Here is a 22,585-nt window from a genome sequence, read left to right as displayed (position 1 = left end):
TTTGAAGCTGATTTTGTGGTTTGCTTTTATAAATTGTCAGCACTCACTGACACCCTGATGGAGCGAGATCCTCACTGCCAGCCAGAAGTATTGTTTCTGTATTATACAGAAAAACCAAAGACCAAATAATGAATGAGAGGTTTGTATCCTCCAGATACTTTGAAATATCAGGCTGGCATGTTGGCTCAGTTGGTTAAAGCATGGTAACACCAAGGTCAAAGCATTCGGATCCCCATACCAGCCAGCCACCAAAACAAAAACAGATACTTTGAAGTATTAATAACCCCATGAGTTAATGACATCTACCTTGCTTGAATTCAATCAGGTAATTAATTACCAAAGTCCTGATTAAGATCTTTTCTTCACTACATCAAATCAGAGAAACATGAATTAAATTTAAAAATGTTACCCCACCAGACAAGCTGTATTTTTTATTAACGCCCATCATCCCCCCAAAAATGTCCCCATAAAATCAAGTACTTAAAACACTAATTATTAAAATTACACAACATTGGAATATATATTTAAATAAGTTTGCACATAATACACCCTCCATTTTTTATTCACCGTCCATTTTCCTTACCAAGAGAAAGTTCCCATCCCATCAGGCAGCTTTATCAATACATTTCCATTTCCATGAACTCTGATCCTACAGTACTAACATTCTACTCAAAAAAATTGAATAAAATTTGCTTGTAACTTTTATTCCCCCTTGTAACTTTTGAGTTGAATTCCTTCTTTTAATCATTCAGGCCAAATTAGGCATGGCAATTTTAGAAAAGGATTGCTTTCAAGTATCTAAATTTACTCATGGGGGAGTTGGGGAGGAGAGGACTCATTTTACACTTGTTATGAGGGTAGTGTCTGGCCTCTTCCAAATTATGGTGTCAGAAAAGAGTAACTCCTGGCTAAAGAAAACTTCAGGATTTCCTTCCTCCCTGGACCAGTCTCTTTCAAATACTGCACGAACATCCCTAGATCCCAGCCCTTCATTCAGGGACTCAGTTCCCACAACCGGATAACACGTTTTTGTTCAGGCAGAGCCGTAACAAGGTTCAGAACATAAGGACTTAAGGATAGCAGAGTAAATTAAGCTCCATGTATGGAAACTGTTTCTTAACATAGGTAATATGTGCAATGAGTGCTCTCCAAGAACTGAGCTCACACAATGCACAGCCTACCATAATGCCCGGGAACTTGGCAGACGTGCAAACATCTGCACATCTGATTTGAAATGCAACATTTACACAGACTCACAACTTTATCATTCTTACCAAAAACCAACATGCCATCACTCTGAATGTGGTAAGCATTCAGGACGCTTTTAAAACCAAACACAGGAGGCCAGAGACACTGACCATGGAGTACCCCACAGCCCCAGCAGTAGGCTGTGTGACAGATTTTCACCTCAACCAAATACCACTGTTCATAGAACATAAAAACAGGCTCACATTGCTGCATGTCATTCTGACATGTCACATTATTTCATATTACTCTGCCACTTATTCACAAAGAAAATTTTCCATTATGGCATGATGATAAAAAAAAAAATCCATTACATATAAATAATGGCTAAGAACAACACACTGTAAACAGTTTCCAGAAGCTTGTACATTCAGCGCAATCAACTCCTGATTCCTGGGGACAAAAATCTGTCTTACCTATCTATTCAGTCACAGTGTATTTTCTTATGGTAGAGACAACAGACAAAGCTGACCAAGACCACACTTTACTGGTAACATCATTTCCTAGGGCATTCAGTTAATTTTAAAGGCAATTATGTCCCATAAACCATGAAAAGAAACTGGCAGGAGGAGGAGCCTAGATCATTTCAGAAGCAGGCTGGGTGTTGCATTCATCAGAGTCAGCTATTAGTTAAGACTCATGTCAGGGTGATGACAGATAAGGGCCAATGAGTGACACAGGACACACGCACCACACAGAGAACTTTTATTTTACTCTGCGCCTTCCTTACATAGAATATGTATGGGAGACTTGGTAGAAAGACACAGAGAAAGGTGGCCAATTCTGCATCCCATGGGAACTAGCATTTGAAAAGCAAATCCCAGTGAGCTGAGTATTTCCTGCTCAACATCCCAGTCAATAAACTGCGAAAATGCACATTTCTGCCCATTGTTGTAAGCAGCGGCCTCCTTGAAGGCTTAATAAAATGTGAAGATGAAGTTTGAACAAATGCTTTTTAATCTCACTGATCCTATTCCTTTGGCTGCTCTGGCCAGGTGAAGGGCAGGGCAGGGAGAAATCATGCTACATCCTTTGTCAGCGGCAGTGATTCTGGGGCACCTGTTCAGTCTCAGATGAATTTATCTAATTCTCTTTTAAATTCACCCCTCCTCCATTTTTTTTTTTTTCTTTTTTGGAGGCTGGCCAGTACAGTGATCAAATCCTGGACCTTGGTGCTATCAGCATCACACTCTAACCAACTAACCAGCCAGCCCCTTCTCCCCAATTTTTGATGAAATTATGAAAGCAAAGTCAAAAGCTCCTTCAGACTGACTGGGAGGCTCCTAAGCTAACTTTTACATACGAAAATGGGAAAAATAAAATATTTGGTATATGTGATAGACTTTGATTTTTAAAAAAGACTACACATCAATATGTTACCTGGCATAGAAGGGTAAGGATTTACCTATCCATTTGCACCCCCTCCTTATATTTTTAAAAAGCAGGGAAAATATGAAGGCAACAGCCTGTGTGCCTTGGAAACCAAGTGTGGCACCCTGTCCGCACTCTTGCTGCTGTGCCCTGCAGCCTGGGCAGAGACAGAGCCACGTCACCAGAGCCTTCTCCCTCTAAGGCCAACACCACACCAAGACTTGATGGCCCATTCATCAGCAAAGGCTGATCCCAAAAAGCCAATACTGAGCTGTCGGGTGAAGACACAGAAAGCAATGACTAAAGGGCTAGCAGTGCTTCACAGTGCAACTACGTGAAGTCAGAGCTGGTCTGGGCACTGGCAATTTCTGTAAGCCAAAGGCAACCCACGGTGCTAAAATAAAAGGAATATAGGACAGTGTACAAAAATTATGAATTCCACAGTTAAAAATTTTCCTGGTCTTAGATCTAGGAACATTTTGTAGAAAAAAGTCCAACCCACTGTCCTCTGGGTCTGAGAGAAAGCCCTACACAGGAGAGGGCAAACACCATGGTCATCGTCCAGAGGGAGCCCTGAGCCCTCCAAGACGGATCACTAGAGGGGTTTAGTATGGCTGTATCCAGTAAGGAAATTGATAGCAGGCCTTTTTTTAGAAAGTGAGAAGAAAAAGCAAAGACTTTCACACATACAAAAACTGTTTACAAAACAATTACCTAAAAAGTTCACTGGGGTTGGGTAGGAAATAAGAATAATGTTTTCATTTCAAATTAGCCATGACGGTACCAATAGTTCATAAAAGAGAATGGCCAATTTCTGGTCTTCCTCCCCTCCCCCCAACACTTAAGAGCCCCCCTAATTCTGCTATTTTCCCTACACTCACCCCACCCCATTCCAATCTTGTCCTCAAATTAATATGTGTAACCACTGCACCAAGCCGACACTGAAGACACACAATTGTTGGCTGAGTTTCAATTAAACAATGAACCTAATGCCTAGGAAGAGAATGCAGGAAGGGCACAAGGAGCACATTGGCGTAAACCTCGAGGTGTAGTGACCTTGGACAAAGCTTCTGCCGGCCTGACCCAGCAAAAGCTACAGGTAAACTGAGGTAAGGAAGAACATGGCGGCTCTGGCTGGTCTGCTTCCTGCGACAGCGCAGCATGTGTGTGCTCTTGGGTATGGGCACCAAAGGGCTCATTTTCTTCCAGTTGTTGCTGCCATTTCCCCCTCTGATTAGAAGATTGCTCTCTACAAAGTCCCAAAAGATCAGCCACTTGTCTTCCTCTGAGGTACAAATCCAATAGAGCCTTAACCCAGAGATACAGCGTCCACTGGTGTGCAGAAGTCAAAATCAAATGCTCAGAATCAAAAGGTGGGGCACACTTGCCCAGCCATTTTATCAGCAGTTGTATAGACAGATCAAAAAAACTATCAGTTAGTATAAAAACTGTTTTTCAAATAGTATAATCTCCTATCCTCCTCCAGAGATCATAATTCTTCACGCTTCTGAGGTCCTGTGGAAAAGAACAATGGAAAAGAAAAAAGATTATCCTCACATTGAAGACTGCGCCATGATATTAAATATCACAGCTAGAAGATTATATAGTCACCATAAAAATAATTAATTCAAATTCATTATTTTTCAAGGATTTATGAATTCAAGGATTTTCATAGATAATCATAATGAATGTGGACACATTCAATAAGAGGAAAATACAAATAATAAATGACTTTGAAGAAATAGTAATCAAATTAAAGCAGCTTATCATTAGAATCTGCAACATAGAAAAAAAGTGGGCATTTTCCATCACTACAACTTATTAATTACTTGAACCTCCACCTCCATTTTATCTCATTTTAAATTTTGAGAGGCTTTGGTTTGGTGTTTTTGTATATTTTGAAAACAAAAACAAAGAAAAGGTAACATTTTTATTTTTAAGAACACTGAAACTACCTGAAAGCTACTATTTGAACTAAATTGTTTTTAGTTAGAATAAAATTGGAATATTTACTTTCAGAAAATATGCATGCATTTTTAGTCAGTATTATTTTTTTTAACTTAATAGTATATAAACATTTTCCTATGCATCAGTGTATCTCATTCTTGGATGTTTAAAATGTTTTTAATGCTTTTGGTTTATAAATAATAGTAAAATAAATTTCTTCACATAACTTTTGTCTAGTGTTGAATTATGTCTTTAAGATAAATTCCCAAGAGAAAAATTACTGAGGGTACAAACATTTTAAAGGCTCATGATGACAGATATACTACTCTTTAACAAGGGTTGTTCTAATACACAAAACTTCAACAAGGTACATGCAGAACAGTTTCATCACCATCTCCCCAACAAATGGCATTATCAATACGTCTATTTTTTTCTGTGAAGCAGATACTAATGACAGACTGCTTTAATTTGATTACTGTTTCCTCGAAGTCATTTATTATTTGTGCCTTCCTCTCATTTGAACAGTATGTTCACGTTCTTTGCCCATTTATCTATGAAAATCCTTGAATTCACAAATCCTTGAAAAATAAGGAATTTGAATTAAATATCTTTATGGTGATTAGATAATCTAGCTGTGATATTTAATATCATGGTACAGTCTTCAAGATGTACAGGTGAATCACTCAAGATTCCTGTTCTACGATTGCTTTTATAAATCTTAAAATCCCCAGTCCGGCTTATTAATAGTTTAAAAAGTCACTTTTGTATTATAATGATTTTTTTCAAGTGGCCACCATTAAAGATGTGCACATAGTAGGAAAAACATTAAAGACTTAAGCACTTTCTGTTCTTAGCCTAAATTAAACACAAACACTTCCTCCTCATCCCAGATGCTTGTTTTAAAGAATTTTTTTTTTTTTTTTAAAAGATGACCGGTAAGGGGATCTTAACCCTTGACTTGGTGTTGTCAGCACCACGCTCAGCCAGTGAGCTAACCAGCCATCCCTATATAGGGATCCGAACCCACGGCCTTGGTGTTATCAGCACCACACTCTCCCGAGTGAGCCACGGGCTGGCCCTTAAAGAATATTTTTTAAAAAATCAATATATACTTTGTCTTGATCTAAGTTTGTTCATTTGTAGCAACTTGACAAATTTAATTCAAAAAACAAGAAATCTGACAAGGGTTCCCAAAAATAATGTCAGGTTCGGCTTATGTTATCCCAAAACTTACGAACGTAAATAACAATAATCACAATTAAAGCACCCCTTCTCCCTCGACCAAAGAAAGAAAGAAAAAAGAGTAACAATTGTATTAATAAATACTGTTTAACAGAAGGCCAACTAAAAAAGGAAAATGAAAAATATATGCACACCAATTAATGTTAAGATGGAAGGACTACGGAAGATTTTTCTTTTCCTTTTATTCATTATTCTGTTGATTTTGTAACAAATAGAAATCAGAAATGAAAAGAAGTACTTACCTAAAGCCAAAGGTTTGCACTTACCTTCTCGGCTCAGTTCTTCTGTCTTCTCCTTATACGGCGTCCCTGTTTCTTTCTCCTTCTGAAAGTGGATCTGTAGCTGTTTGATTTCTTGATCATAGTCCTGCCACTCTGGGACAATTCGTACAGCTGCTTCCAGCTTGGGCTCTTTGGTCATTGGATTATTACACTATAAAAACCAAAAGAACATGCTTCACCTGAGCTGAAGAAAGGATACATTATATAGAATTCAAAGGTGTTTCTGTTCTTGGGCTATTAGTCCTAACTAGATACAAAGAACAATACTGAGGAACCAAAGGATATATTATCTGAAGCAATATGGCAGGGAGCTATATACATCTGCATCTGCTTGTTCTACAAAGAAGTTGTGGGAGGCCACTGGAAGGCAGGAAAAGTCAAAGTCCATTTGGAACAATTATAAGGCACAGGGATAAAGTGGAAGACAAGTAGTGACTCAGCAGATCGTAAGTAGTGCAAGCAGTCTCATCAGGCACTAGAGGATCTAGTTTCCTGCTTAAGCAAAAAGGAAAACTGCTAAAATTACCACAAGATGTTCCATAGCCCCTAAACTACGCATTTGCAGAGAAAGGCTAAATAAGATCCTGGTAAATAAGAACTAATAGTCATTCAGTTGTACATCACACTGGATTAAGGTGCAGAGGAGCATCACAGACAGCTTACCAAATCGATTGTTTTTGCTCTTTTCTTAGAGGCGTCATCACACCACGTTTCACACCAAAGCCACTCCTGAGGGAGTGATTTAATTGGCACCTGATGGATCATGTTATTGGGCAAATCCTGTTTGGTAAAGAAAACAAAGCACATAAATCTAAATTTCTAGGGGAAATTTAAATAAATGCATAGTAAATCAGTGATGCTAACTGCTCATTACATATTACATGCCAATCACAAATGTTTACTGAAAGGGTCTTTACCAAAAGGCTTAGAGAAGTTAAAGAATTTTTTTATGGTGTTTTTCAAAACCTCAGAATTTTGAGGATCTATAAAACATCAACCCATAATAAGCAACTGAAAAACTTTAGCTTAAAACTCACAAATAGCCTGCACCTAGACTTCCCTCTATGAGGGCAATTATAAGAAAAATGGTCCTGTTGACTTTTGAAAGTCAACTAAATATAGAATGGTGGTCCTTATATTTTACAGTTTTCCACCAAAGAAACTCTGAATCCACCTTGTTTACTGAGTCTTGCTCCCAAAAAAATGAGACCCACATTTAGCCAACTGTACTCTATGCTTTAAACCTTTGGTCTCAGGAGACCTTCTGAGTTTGCCACAATAGGATGTTGCATTGTCCTAAGACTTACATAGAACAAGTTAATGATAGAATGAAATGCACTAAAATGATTAACAGTGATACTTGTAAAGAATGATTCAGTCATCAATCTTTCATAGCCTTGTGTATAATGGCACAAAATTAATAGACAATGGTTCTCTTTACCACACCGTTTCAAAAACTAAAATTTAAAAGCAGATGGACTAAGATAACAAATACCAATCTCCATTTATCTTTATCTCACTTAAAGTTTTACAAACTGTTAACTTGCAGTACTGCTGCAGAAAGCTGAATCAAGAACACAGTTTCAGTTCCAACTCTATACTCATGCTTGAAAAAGAGTAGAACTCCACTTCTAGTATTAGTGCATTAGGTAAATGAGACTAGTTGCCTTCTGAGGACGACTGAATAGAATTCAGAAAAACTGAATAAATTATGAAAAACACACACTTGAAGGCACCAGAGAGCTAACAAGATAGTGAAGAATTATTGGAACAGGGAAGAACAAAGTGCTACAAAGATAACTCCGGCAGATTCAATCAAGATGGCGGAATAGACGGTTCCCAGCGTCACTCTCTCCCACAAAAATGTAACATCAGCCAAGCCAGGGCAGCTGGAGCTCAGGGGAAGAGGAGGAGAGACCTACGGAGTTCACAAAGGCAGGAGAAACTACGATGAGAGAAAGAAAAAACTGCTTTGAGCATTTTGGGCTGTGGCTGCTTTAAGGCTCAAGCTGATGAGCGCATAGAGCAGGAGCCGGCAGGAGCCGGCAGGAGCCGGCAGGAGCCGGCAGGAGCCGGCAGGAGCCGGCAGGAGCCGGCAGGAGCCGGCAGGAGCCGGCAGGAGCCGGCAGGAGCCGGCAGGAGCCGGCAGGAGCCGGCAGGAGCCGGCAGGAGCCGGCAGGAGCCGGCAGGAGCCGGCAGGAGCCGGCAGGAGCCGGCAGGAGCCGGCAGGAGCCGGCAGGAGCCGGCAGGAGCCGGCAGGAGCCGGCAGGAGCCGGCAGGAGCCGGCAGGAGCCGGCAGGAGCCGGCAGGAGCCGGCAGGAGCCGGCAGGAGCCGGCAGGAGCCGGCAGGAGCCGGCAGGAGCCGGCAGGAGCCGGCAGGAGCCGGCAGGAGCCGGCAGGAGCCGGCAGGAGCCGGCAGGAGCCGGCAGGAGCCGGCAGGAGCCGGCAGGAGCCGGCAGGAGCCGGCAGGAGCCGGCAGGAGCCGGCAGGAGCCGGCAGGAGCCGGCAGGAGCCGGCAGGAGCCTCAGCTGTGCCCTTCAGATGGAGTTGCTAGGAGGCAGAAGGGGAGAAGAGGGCCTTGGCGGCCCCCAGGACAGCAAGACCACTAATAGGGTTCCCATGGACCCACGCAGGAGCGAGGAGCCAGAACAACTGAAAAAAGGGAGCCATTAAGAGGACGGTGAGTCATCACAAGGGACCAGCGCAGGGCCCATCCCATGGGAAGTGTTTGGAGCACGGGCGATGGGGGAGACGTACCCACCAGGGGAACACTGGGACACAGCAAAGACAGCTGATCTGCCCCCCAATCAGCACAGGACCACTCAGAGGAGTCTGGTCAGGAATGCAGAATTGCATGGGGTACAGTTTGATGAAAAAACTCAGGCCCAGATCAGAGATTCTACAGAACACAGATCCACCGGGTCTCTGGAGAGCCAGAAGTACCTGTAAGATCAACCATTAAACCCTGAGCTGCACAAAAAGCCTTCCCCAGGGAAACAGCAGCAAAGTAGCAATTTAGGTCAACCACACAGCACAAGTACTGGTTCCCACAGGAAGTTCCCCCAAGTTAGAAGAAAAGGACAAAAAATTAGTTCCAGCCCAGGCACACCACACTAGCACCTTTGGGCCTGCTTGGGGACCCGCGGCAAGGAGAAGGGGAATGGACCTCTCTCCCACAACCAGGTACACCAAGCCAGTCGCCTGAGGTATGTAGCCAGGGACTGGACCCGCCTCCCACAGCCAGGCACATGGCGCCAGCACCTTGCAGCCCGCCCAGGGACCCGGGACATGGAGAAGGGGACTGGACCCCACTCCCACAACTAGGCACATGGCGCCAGCACCTTGGGGCCTGCCCAGAGACCAGAGGCATGGAGAAGGGGACCAAACACACCCCACAACCAGGCATACCCCAGTGCCAAGGAGCATACCAAAAACAGCACCTCCACGTGGGTGGCCCACCACAGCCACTACAGTAAACATGGCTGCTGCAAAAGCAGCTAGATGCCACAACCACCACGCAGATGGTCCACCAACCACTGGAGTGCATTGACACAAGGAAAGTCACCAGCAGACACCAAAGAAAAGAAGAGGATGTCTCTTTCCACAAAACCCATTTCAGAGTGGCATAAGGAGCATCTGCTCTGTGATAATATTGGGGGAACTGATCACATCTCTCAGCATTGGACAGATCATCTAGGCAACAAATTAACAGAGTAACCATTATTCTTTCAGAAGGAGAGAAGAAATCTAGGGCAACTAGAGGGTGGAGGGGGAGGGAGAAGGGATGGGGAGAGATTAGACAAAGAGCATAAAGAATAATTACTATTTATAACAATATATATGCTAGTAATATTGATTTAATGAACATATCTCAATGTTCAACCCCCAAAATATGTATAATCAATTTTGATTCAATAAATAAAATAAATTTAAAATAAAATAAAACAGTGCTAACTAAAAAAGAAATAAAAAATTTAAATTTAAATTTAAATTAAAAAAAAAAAAAGATAAAAAAAGATAACTCTGGAATTTGGGTTTTCCCCCCAAGGACATATGCTGCTTAGTGGGTTTTTCTGAGGCTTTCAACATCCACTTATGTCTGAGGTGACAAAGATTTGTACATAAGGCCTGTGGTCGTAAAGGAGAATTCTGGTGAAGCCCCCTTGCTTGGGGTTTATATACCAAAGAAAAACACCCTATGATTTGGAGTGACCCAGAAACAGGCTTGCCAAAGACTGCAGTTCAACTTCAAATCATCAAATCTTAAAAAGTTGGATTAAAATAATCCTAGATAGCCAGTGCCTCCAAGTTCCTTACAAAAAAGAACATTAATTGTTGGATTTATCTTGACTTCCACAAATAATTCCGCAAAAACAACACCTAACACACTACAGAAAATAAACAGATATGTAAGAGACAACAAAACAAGAGAAACAGACAATAGAATCAGCTCTATAGTAGCTCCATCAATTAGAAACACCAAGTATCACATACAGACTTTAAAGTAAAATACTCACTAGTAATAAAATAAATAAAAAAAAAGCTCGCTGGTTAGCTCGGGTGGTTAAGGCACGGGGCTGATGACACCAAGGTCCAGGCTTCAATCCCTGTACCAGCAAGATGCCAAAATAAGCCCCAAGTTTTAAAAATAAAAAGACTGAGAAGTTCAGCAGAACAGGAAACAAAAAATATCTGAATGGAAATATAAAACTAAAATATCACAACCAAAATTAACAAATGGAGGGCCGACCCGTGGCTCACTTGGGAGAGTATGGTGCTGATAACAACAAGGACACAAGTTTGGATCCCTATATAGGGATGGCCAGTTGGCTCACTTGGGAGAGTGTGGTGCTGACAACACCAAGTCAAAGGTTAAGATCCCCTCACTGGTCATCTTTAAAAAAGGAAAAAAAAAAAAAAAAAAAGAACAAATGGAAAGCTTAATAAATTAGAGGAAATAACCAGAATGAACCACAGAGAGACTAAACTAAGGGAATACAGAAAAGAAAGAAATACAGAGTTCAGTAAAAAAAAAAAAAAAATGTCTAGCATATGTATAACCAGAGTGCTAGAAGGCAGAACAGAGCAGAAGCATTATTTCAAGAACAATCACAGAGAACTGTCCAAATCCAATGAGCCACATATTTAAGAAACCTTAGGAAGACTAAGTGAGAACAACCAAAATGAAAACCTGTGTATATTATAAAGAAATCTGCCGAAAGCCAATACAAATCTTAAACACAGCAGGAAGAAACAAATAATTTTCAAATAAAAAGCAATTAGAATTTCAGGTAATTTCTCAACTGAACCATTGAAAACCCCCCAAAAAATGGAAAGATAAATCATACTCAAAATCCTGAAAGAAAATAACTGTCAAGGGCTGGCCAGTTAGCTCAGTTGGTTAGAGCACAGTGTTGATAACACCAAGGTCAAGGGTTTGGATCCCCTTACCAGCCAGCTGCCAAAAACACACACACACAAAATGTAAGAACCCAAATGCCCCAAGGGATCACACCCTGATCACATAAGCCCTTCTCGGCCGCACCCCATCATGGCGCTGGTTGCCCTTCTCTTCCGCATTCTCCTTCCCGCCAGTGCGAATCACATGTCAATCAGCTGCCCCCCAAGCCCCATGCGGTATGCTAAATAGGGATTGTATTTTAAACCAATCAGCTTTCCCTTAAAGCCCTATATATATGTGTGTGTGCTGCCTAATAAACGAGCTCTCTCCGGTGGATCGTCAACTGGTGTCGCCTTGTCCTTTCATTTGGTGCCGAAACCCAGGACGGAGTTCCCCTTGAGCGGCAACACTTTTCGAATCGCAGTGGCAACACTTTTCGAGTCGCCCCTCAGGAACTCCGTCCCACCAGGACCAGCCTCCCTTCCACCGCTCACCACTGACGATCCACCTTCGTCCATTCTTTTCGGCGCTGGCTCCTTCTGCTCACCACTGGCTCATCATTAGGTTAGCCCCCTTTCCTAAAGGGCACCAGCCCTTTTTCAGGCTACCGCAGGGAGTCTAGCCGTGATCGTCTGGCAGCCCCTAACGCCCATACCCCACCCCACCACGGTCTTCATGACCACCATAAATTCCCAAACTATAACAGGTTCCAAAGCCCTGGTAAATTTTTACTTTCATTTTTGGAGGTTAAAAGCCCCATTCTGTTCTCTCCTTCTCTCTTTCACCCTCCTGTCCACCACTCTCTTCTCTCCACCTTCTGGGTCCGGGACCCGACCAGAAATTCCTAGCGCTAGGTTCCTTCAGGTACCGGGCTTTTGCCCTAGAGAAGTGAAGGTCTGAGTGACGACCCACACCTCCCTTCTCTCCTCCTGGCTCGTACCTGAACCTGCCGGGACTGACGTGACCTACTGGGGATGCCTTCTAGGATGCCGCCTTTCCCAACCGTCCCAAGGATCTGTCTTATCACTAATCTCTGTCCGATTTCTGTCTAAATTCCCATTAAGAGACCAGAATGGGCTCTTCCTCCTCCTCCCTAGGGGACTCTCCACTTCAATGCCTTCTGAAAAACCTCACCAACCTTTCCCTCGGGCCGGATATTAAGCCCAAACTCCTCACCAAATTCTGGACACAAGATTGGCCTTATTATCCTTTAGATAATCAAAACACATGGCCCCCTGAGGGCACACTAGATCCTAACATTCTACGAGACCTCTTTAACTACTGCCAGCGCCTAAAAAAATGGAAGGAGATCGCTACATCGAGGCTTTTCGCCTCTTGGCTCAGAACCCCACCCTCTGCTCCTCCTGTGCTCCCTCTCAAGTCCTTTTAGCCTGTAAACCATCTTCACAGTCACCCCTCGATTCTGACCCTGCTGATGAACCCCCACCCTACCAACCTCCTCCTCCCCCAGCACCTCTGGCACCTGCTCCTCCTCCCCCGTCATCCGCGTCACCTTCTGCACCTCCTGCGCCATCCACTCCTCCATCTTTACCCTCCCCTACTCCTGACCCACTAAGCCCCCCTTTCACCTGTTCCCGAGGACCTCCCCCCGCCCCTTTAACAATCGCCCCACTACGTGAGGTAGTTGGGGCTGAAGGAGTAGTTAGGGTCCATGTTCCCTTTTCCCTAGCTGACCTTACAGAATTAGAAAAAAGACTAGGCTCTTTCTCTACCGACCCTACCACCTACATTAAAGAATTCCAATGGATCCTGCAGGCCTACAGCCTCACACATCATGACATCTTCATGCTCCTAGCCAATACCCTCCTCCCCGAGGAACGCCGCAGGGTCTGGGATACAGCCCAAACCCATGCCACTGACACCCATCGTACCAATCCGGATCACCCGCCAGGCCCCCAAGTAGTCCCAGAACAGGAACCTAATTGGGATTATAACACAGCCCAGGGAATCCAGGCTCGAGACCGTTTTGCCTCTTGCTTAATAATTGGCCTCAAAAAAAAGGCTCGCAAGGTCATCAATTTCCAAAAAATTCAAGAAATTGTCCAAAAAAGTGAGGAAACTCCCTCCGAGTTCCTCAATAGATTAACTCAGGCCTTTCAACAATACACTAACTTAGACCCCAACTCAGAAGATGGCTGGCATGTCCTTATGACCTATTTCTTGGCCCAATCCTACCCCGACATTAAAACTAAACTTAAAAAATTAGAGCAGGGTCCTGCAACCCCTCAGACCGAAATCCTGTCAGTGGCCTTCAAGGTTTTTCATAATCAGGAGGAGGAAAAGGAACGTCGAAAACAAAAGGCCGACCATGCCAACTTCCAGATGTTGGCCCAGCTTATCAAACCCCCTGGGCGCCCTCCCACAGCCTCCATCTCTAAGCCTCCACCTGGAGCCTGCTTTAAATGTGGAAAGGAAGGGCATTGGGCAAAGGCTTGCCCCACCCCCAGGCCACCCACCACTCCTTGTCCAAAATGCAAAAAGAAGGGACATTGAGGATCTGATTGCCCCCTCGCCCGAAGGGGTGAGGGACAAACTGCCCCACAGTCCCCCGAACCGTGGACACCACCTATGGTGGGCCTCGCTGAGGAGGACTGATGGAGCCTTGGGCCCTTCCCGACCATCTCTCCATACCCTTCCCACCAGGCCAGAGGTCTCACACCTGCGGCCGACTGGCAAGTCGATTTTACGCACATGCCTTCTGTCCGGCGCCTCAAATACCTCTTGGTGTTTGTTGATACCTTTTCAGGATGGGTAGAGGCATTCCCAACATCCAATAAAAAGGCCTCCACCGTAGCCCAGACTCTCCTTTCCCAAATCATCCCACGATTTGGGATGCCCACTTCCATTCAATCTGACAATGGACCTGAATTTACCGCCCAGATAATACAAAAACTCTCCCAGTCACTCTCTCTCCCCTGGCACCTACATTGCCCTTACCAACCTCAGGCATCTGGAAAGGTAGAGAGAACCAACAGAACCTTAAAGGACATACTAACTAAATTGTCTCTGGAATTACACCTTGATTGGGTCCATCTTTTACCTCTTGCTCTACTCAAGACCAGAGCTCTCCCAAAAAGACCCTCCAATCTTTCCCCTTTTGAAGTCATGTATGGTAGGCCCCTCCTACCCCCGGGGATCACAGCAACTGAAGGACCCATACCACCCACCATGGCCTTACCCTTGCTCTCCCACCTTCGCACCGAATTATGGAAGTACCAGGACTGGCTACTTCCAGATCCATCACTTTCCAAAAATAACCTTTCACTCAGCCCAGGCCAATTAGTATTCTACACTTCCCCAGAACCCAAAACCCCCCTAACCCCTAAGTGGGAAGGCCCATGTCCTGTCATCCTTTGCACTCCAACTGCTGCTAAACTTGCCCTGCCAGGTAATCATGTTACTCCATGGATTCATATTTCCAGGCTGAAGCTTTACACTCAGGATCTGCCCTCGTCCACCAAGAACTCCAATAACAAGCTGCAAAAGAACTTAACACACCATTCTTTTAAGTGTATCCCTCATCCTACCGACCCTTTCAAACTCCACCTATCCCGGACCTCAGCCTTACCCCCAATTCCGGAGACATGAACCTTCTCCTTGGCCTTCTGTTCTTTTCATTTCACCCAGGGAGCTTTCAGGCCCCTCTGCTAGCTCCCCAGGGTCACCCATTTACACCTGGCAACAGATCATTTCTGAAACACCCATCTTTCTCTCTCTCTCCTGGAAATTGTTTTCTCTCATGCGACCGCTCCTGGTGGCCGTCCCCTTAAACGCTTCCCTTCCTCAACCATTTATAACCACACCTTCGCCCCACCAGGCTCTTTCTTCTGGTGCAATGGAACCCTCTCTACCTCCATCCAGTCTAATCTTACTGCCCCATGCCTTCTTGTCACCATCGTCCCTCAACTCACTCTGTACTCCAATTCAGAACTGTTCTATCTTCTTCATCCACCCTCAAATCAAAAAGGGGCCGCCTTCCTCCCAATCATGGTTGGTATTTCCCTAACAACATCAGCTGTCGGAGCCGGCCTGTCGGGAGGAGCCTTAGGACACAGTTTATGGGTGGTCAAAGACATCAATACTAAACTTGAAGGGGCTCTAACTTCCACTGCAGAATCTCTTTCCTCTCTACAGAGACAAATCACCTCTTTAGCTCAGGTCACCCTCGAAAACCGTAGAACACTAGACCTCCTCACTGCAGAAAAAGGAGGTACTTGCATCTTCCTTGGAGAAGAATGCTGTTATTCCTCATAACCTGCCTTTTCTTGCCCTGCATCATTCTTCAAGCCCAAGTGGGAAAAATTTCTAATCAGGCCTTTAACCAGCTTTTACTTAGAAACTACCAGTTCCTAGATACCGATGAACCCCTCGCCTCATCTCATGAGTGCCTCAGCCGATGCTGAAGAGACACCACCTTACAGAGGAAACGCATTCCTAAATGCCCTCGCCACTGACGCCTGGTTGCCCCCTCCAGTCTCCGACTACAAACAATGGAACCAGTGCATGTGCGACTTGTGGCTTCAAGGAATGTTTATGGACTTCTCCCCTTTTGAAATTACTTGTTTCTCCACCCTCCTTTGGGGTTTCATAATGGGTATTTATGTACCTTCCTCCCTTTGCCCCCCTCCACAACGCCCCAGTTCAGCAGGAAGTAGCTCAATGACTTCAACGTCCCCTTTCCTAAAACAAGAAAAAGGGAGGAATGTAAGAACCCAAATGCCCCAAGGGATCACACCCTGATCACATAAGCCCTGCTCGGCCACACCCCATCATGGCACTGGTTACCCTTCTCTTCCGCATTCTCCTTCCCGCCGGTGCGAATCACAGGTCAATCAGCTCCCCCCAAGCCCCATGCGGTATGCTAAATAGGGATTGTATTTTAAACCAATCAGCTTTCCCTTAAAGCCCTATATATATGCGTGTGTGCTGCCTAATAAACGAGCTCTCTCCAGTGGATGGTCAACTGGTGTCGACTCATCCTTTCACAAAACCCAAAAAACTGTCAAGCTGAAATTTTAAATTCAATAAAAATATCCTTCAAGAATGAATGTAAATGCAGAAGAATGAAGTTGGACCCTAACCCTACATCATATAAAAAATTAGAAACAGGTTTGAATAGACATTTCTCCGAAGATGACACCATGGTCAATAAGCACATGAAAAGATGCTCAACATTTTTTGTCACTAAGGAAATAAAAATCAAAACTACAATGAGATCCTACTCTATACCCATTAGGATGGCTATTATCAAAAATTGCAGTGGGGGTGGTGATTAACAAGTGTTGGCAAGGATATGGAAAAAATGGAACCCTTACACATTTTGTAAAATGGTACAGCCACTGTGGAAAGCTGTTTGGTGGTTCCTTACAAAGTCAAAACATAAAAACTACCACATGATTCAGCAATTCCACTTCTTGCTACTGCTTATACCCAAAAGAATTGAAAGCAGGGACTCAAACAGATACTTGTACAAGGGTGCTTCAAAAAGTTCATAGAAACTCGGGAGAGTGCGGCACTGGGAGCGCGGCGACGATCCTGCCGCGGGTTCAGATCCTATATAGGAATGGCCGGTGCACTCACTGGCTGAGTGCCGGTCACGAAAAAGCCAAAAAAAAAAAAAAAAAGTTCATAGAAAGATTAGCAATATCTTTCAATTCTATTTTTCCCACAAACTATTTTATTTTTTATTGTACACATCTATGGGACAGAGTTTATGTTTCAAAACATGCATATATTGTATAATGGTCTAATCAGAATAGTTAGCATATCTATCGCCTAAACATTTATCATTTCTTTGTGGTAATAACATTCAAGATCTTCTATTCTGGCTATCTTGAAATATACAATACAATATTATTAGCTATTGTTACCCTAGGGTACCAGAATTTATTCTTCCTTCTTAACTGTAACTTTGTAATTCTGTGTCAATTACCAACATTTTCCTGTTCCCCACTCTTCCCTGCCTCTGGTAACCAGTATTCAACTATTTCTTTTTTTTTTTTTTTTCTCCTTTTAACTTATTTTTCTTAGCTGACCCATGATAATTGTATATATTTAAAGAGTATGATAGGTTCACTCATATTGTGTGCAATTATCATATCAGGATGCTTAGTACATCCATCATTTCAAACATTTGTCACTTCTTTGTGTTAGGAACATTCAACATCATCTTGACTAGCTATTCAAAGATACACAATACTGTGTTGTCAACTGTAGTCTCCCTGTATTACTATAGATCCCTAAGTTGCCATTCTCCTTATCTTCCTATCTCTCTAATATTTTATATTTACTGACCATCCTTCTCCCCAGTCCCTCCTTCCCCTTCTCCCCACCAATCTCTAGTAATAACTATTCTACTCTCCACTTCTATAAGATCAACTTTTTTAGTTTCCACATATGAGTGAGAATATGTGGTATTTCTCTCTGTGCCTGGCTTATTTCACTTAACATAATTTTCCCCAAGCTCATCCATGTTGCTGCAAATGGATGACTTCCACAAACTTTTTGAAGTACCCTCATACACCAATGTTCACAGAAGTATCACATACAGTAGCCAAAAGATGGAAATAAGCCAAATGTCCATCAATAGATGAACAGATAAACAAAATGTGGTAGATACATACAATGGAATATTATTCAGTTTTAATGAAGAAAATTCTGACATGTGCTACAACATAGATGAAACTTGAGGACATAATGCTAAGTGAAATAAGCTACACACAAAAGGATAAATGTATGATTCCAATTATATGACATACCTAGAAGAGGCACATTCATAGAGATGGAAAGTATAATAGAGGTTACCAGGGACTGGGGAGAGGAGAAAAGAAGGAGTTATTATTTATTTAATGTTTCAGCTGGGGAAGGTGAAAAAGTTCTGGAGAGGGACAGTGCTGATGATTACACAACACTGTGAATGTACCTAATGCCACTGAGCTATACACCTAAAAATGGTTAAGACGGTAAGTTTTATGTTATGTATATTTTACCACAATAAAAAATGATAAAGGTAAAATAAAGACACTTTCAGACAACAAAACCTAAAAAAAAAATTGTTACTAGCTGACCTCACACTAAAGAAAATTCAAGGATATTCTTCAGGTAGAAGGAAAATGATCCTATACGGAAACCTAGAAATGCAAGGAAGAATGTTCCCTATGTGAATAATGTAATATGTGTAGAATGTAAATATCTGAGTAAACCTCAATCTAAACAGACACTGACTGTACTAAAAAAGAATAATATCTTCTGGGGTTTAAAATACAAAGAGACCTAAAATACTTATCAAAAGGCATCTAGGTTGGCATGTGAATAAAAGCAGTAACTGGTTCTGACTGGTTAAAATGTCTGCAGACTTCAAACAGGGAGCTTGCTAATGCAGATTATTAGACCCAACTCCACACCTACTGAATCAGAATCTGTTGGTGTGGGACCCAGGAATTATTGCTTTAATTATTGCTTTAATCACCCAGGTGATTCCTGTACATATGCTAAAATTTGAGAAGCGCTGTTCTGATGTTTTTGCACTGTCTAGCAAGAAGGAAAAATATACCAAGTACTATAAGAATCTGCTAAGTCAGAAATGCATATTGTCATCTCTAGAATAACCATTAAAAGAACTATTTAAAAACTATACAATTTAAGTTAATAGAGGGAAAATGGAATTATTAAAAGTTCGTGATCAATGTGAAAGAAATTGAGTAAGGAGAGTAAAGGAACATAGGTAGAAGCACTATAGAAAACAAACTTATTGGTAATTAACTATAAACAGACTAAATGCTCAAATTAAATGACTGTCACCTGGATGAAAAACAAACAGGTATAAGCAATTTATAAGAAAAAGTTATAAAATATAAGGATAGAGAAAGACTGAAAATAAAAGAAAGAATAAAAAAACCATAAAATACTAACCAAAAGGAAAGCTGGCATAGGTGCACCAATATTAGATGAAGTGCACTTTAAGGCCCCAAAATTTAAAGAATCAAACAAAAAAGGGCACTGCCAGAGATGATAATAGGTTAATTTATCAGAAATACATGACTCCTAAATTTGTAGGTATTAATGATATAGTCTCAAAATATGAAAAGGAAATTTTGACAGAACCAAAGACAAGACAGATTTCACAATACAGAAGAAAAAATTTTAACACATTTCTCTCATTAACTAATAGAAAAAACAGACAGACAAAAAACACTAACAGCATATTGCGAAATTTGACCTAATAAATATATATATAGAAAAATAATTGACCTAATATTTGCAGAACATAAAACAGATAAAATATTTACCAAAACTGATCATATCTGTGTTTTAAAGCAAGTCTCAAAAAACTTCAAATGCCTGAAATCATATTCTGAGAATAGAGTATGCTCTCTGGCCATAAAATGACTAAGTTAGAAATTAATAAGAAAAATATAACTGCAATATTCCTGTGTACTTGGAATAACCTCTAAATAACTCATGAGCCAGTCAAAGAAGAAACCACAATGGAAACTAGATATATACTGAATTAAGTGATAAGAAAATTGCTACATATAAAACGTGGAACACAGCCAAAGTCGTGCTGAGATAGAATCTGAATATTCCAAATGCATATATTAGAAAAGACTAAAAATCATCAACTAAACATCTGTCTCAAGAAATTAGCAGAAAAAAAGTTAAATAAAAGAAACCAGAAGTAAAGAAATAATAAAGAACAGAAATTGGTGAAATAAAAAGAAACAGATGTAGAGAAGACTAACAACACTAAAAGCTGATTCTCTGAAAAGACTAATACAACTGATTAATTCCTGGTGAGCTGATCAAGGGAAAAAACAGAAAGCATAAATAAGCCATGTCAGAAATTTAAAAAGCAAAAATAACAGATCCTACAGCCTTTAAAAAGATAACTAGTGTGATGGAATCATTCTGGCTCTCAATATGCATTTTCCAAAACAGTACACTTAAGATCTTAGCATATCATTGAACACAAATTATATTTCAATAAAAAAGATAAGCAAAAGATATAAGGAAAAGATAAAAGGAAAAGATATAAGCAATTGAATGACAATATGTTAGAAAAGATAGATATAATTTAAGAATACTGATTTAAAAAGTGAAAGAAAATTTCAATAAGCATATAACTATTAAAAAAATTAGATTCATAATTTAAACACAAAGAAAACTCCAGCATTCCTAGCGAGTTGTACCCAACATTTAAAAAATAAGCCAATTTTACAAAAACCAATCACAGATAAATGAAAAAGAACAAAACTTAACTTATTTTTAATGAAGTCTACATAACCTCGATATCAAAACCTGATGCAGATATTACATGCCAATGTCACAAAAAAACATAAAATATCTTAAACAAATACTAACACAAAGAATCTCATAATATATAAAAAGGACATACATGACCAAGTTGAAATAAAATAGGTATTATATAATTCAGGAATTTTATTTAGGTATATAATTCACTATATTTACAGTATAAAAGAGAAAAATCATCTCTGCAGATGTCAAAAACATGTAAAAATTCAACACAATAACAAACTAGGAAAAAAAGGAATTCCTTAATCTAAATGAGAGGTGTCTACAAAAGTCTACAGCAACCATCATACTTAGTAAAATGCTGAAAACTTTCCCTTTGAGTCAAGGATGTCCATGATTAATGTTTCTACTCAGCAATATGGAAGTCCTAGCAAATACAGAAAGCAAGAAAAATAAATTTTTTAAAACCTAAGATGGAAAGGAAAAGGTAAAACTGTCATTATTTTACATGATATGATTATATATAGAGAAAATCCAAAAATATATATAAATTATTAGAATAAGTGAGTTCATTAACAAGGCAGTTAAATACAACAAACAAAAGTCAATTTCAATTTTACATACAAGCAACAGAAACAAACATTTTAAAAATAACTCTAGCAAAGATGTACAAGTTCTCTACAAAGAAAACTATCTATATTATTGAAAGAAATTTAACATGACCCAAATATAAAATCCTAGGAAGAGTTTTTTTTTTTCTTCCTGAACTTGATAAGCTGATTCTAAAATATACATGGGAAAACAAAGGACAAAGTATAGTCTATGTCACCTGTATGGGCTTGAAAATAGACAAGTAGACAAATGGAATAGCAGACAAAGATGTTAAAAAAAATCATGCTGAAATAATTGTATATCCACATACAAAAATGAAAGTTGAACTTCATCTCATGCCATACAGAAAACAAATTCCTATTGGAATACTGATCTGAATGTGAAAGGCAAAATAATAAAGCTCATTTAAAAAACCATCTTTATGACCTCAGTAGGTCTCAAAAAACATTAACCATGAAGAAAAACACCAACCAACTGGACTACAAAAGAACCATTAATGGAGTCAAAGTAGGAAATTGTGCAACATATATAACTAACAAAGGCTACTACCAATATATATAAAGAGTGCCTTTAAATTAAGAACAAAAAACCCAAAGAATCCAAATACTTAAAACAAGTACTCCACAAAAGAGAATATTTAAATGGCCATAAACATACAAAATGGTACTCAACCTTATTTTGTAGAAATGCAAAATAAAACTACAATAGAGAACAATATTAATAAAGAGGCAAATTATAAAAAGGAAGCAAATACAAAATTTGGAGTTGAAAAATACAATAACTGAAATGAAAAATTCACTAGAGGGGCAGGTTTAACCACAGATTTGAGTAGGCAGAAAAAAAATCACCGAGTTTGAAAACAGGTCAATTGAGATTATCCTGCATAAAGAGCAGAAAGTAAAAAGAATGAAGAAAAATAAACAGAGACTCAGAGACCAGTGGGACTACATCAAATGTACCAGCATACAAACAATGGGAGTCCTGAGATGTGGAAGGGAGGGAAGCAAAAAGAATATTCAAAGAAATAATGAAAATTTCCCAAATTTAATGAAAACCATTAATCTACACACATCTAAGAAGTACAATGAACTCCAAGTAAGATAAACTGAAAGACACACACCTAAACATATCATATTTAAAATTTAAAAGAGAGGAGTCTTGAAACCAACACTAGATGTGCAATTTGTCACATACAAGGGATCCTCAATAAGAT

At 40.8% G+C, this 22,585-nt stretch overlaps 1 protein-coding gene across 2 annotated transcripts in view; it reads right to left on the bottom strand.

Moving 5' to 3' along the window:
• Window positions 1-3,522: 3,522 nt before the first annotated feature.
• UGGT1 (UDP-glucose glycoprotein glucosyltransferase 1) overlaps window positions 3,523-22,585 on the bottom strand; it is a 105,111-nt gene continuing 86,048 nt past the window's right edge. For both annotated transcript variants that reach the window (XM_063094800.1, XM_063094803.1), the window contains 3 exons: window positions 6,750-6,866; window positions 6,072-6,237; window positions 3,523-4,131 (listed from right to left, as the gene is read on the bottom strand). In XM_063094800.1, coding sequence (XP_062950870.1) covers window positions 4,106-4,131; window positions 6,072-6,237; window positions 6,750-6,866 — 309 coding nt within the window. In that variant the 3' untranslated portion in view covers window positions 3,523-4,105. The remainder of the gene's footprint in view (window positions 4,132-6,071; window positions 6,238-6,749; window positions 6,867-22,585) is intronic.

This window comes from Cynocephalus volans, chromosome 1, assembly GCF_027409185.1.
Source record: "Cynocephalus volans isolate mCynVol1 chromosome 1, mCynVol1.pri, whole genome shotgun sequence".
NCBI lineage: Eukaryota > Metazoa > Chordata > Mammalia > Dermoptera > Cynocephalidae > Cynocephalus > Cynocephalus volans.
This window is presented reverse-complemented; position numbering and strand designations above follow the sequence as displayed.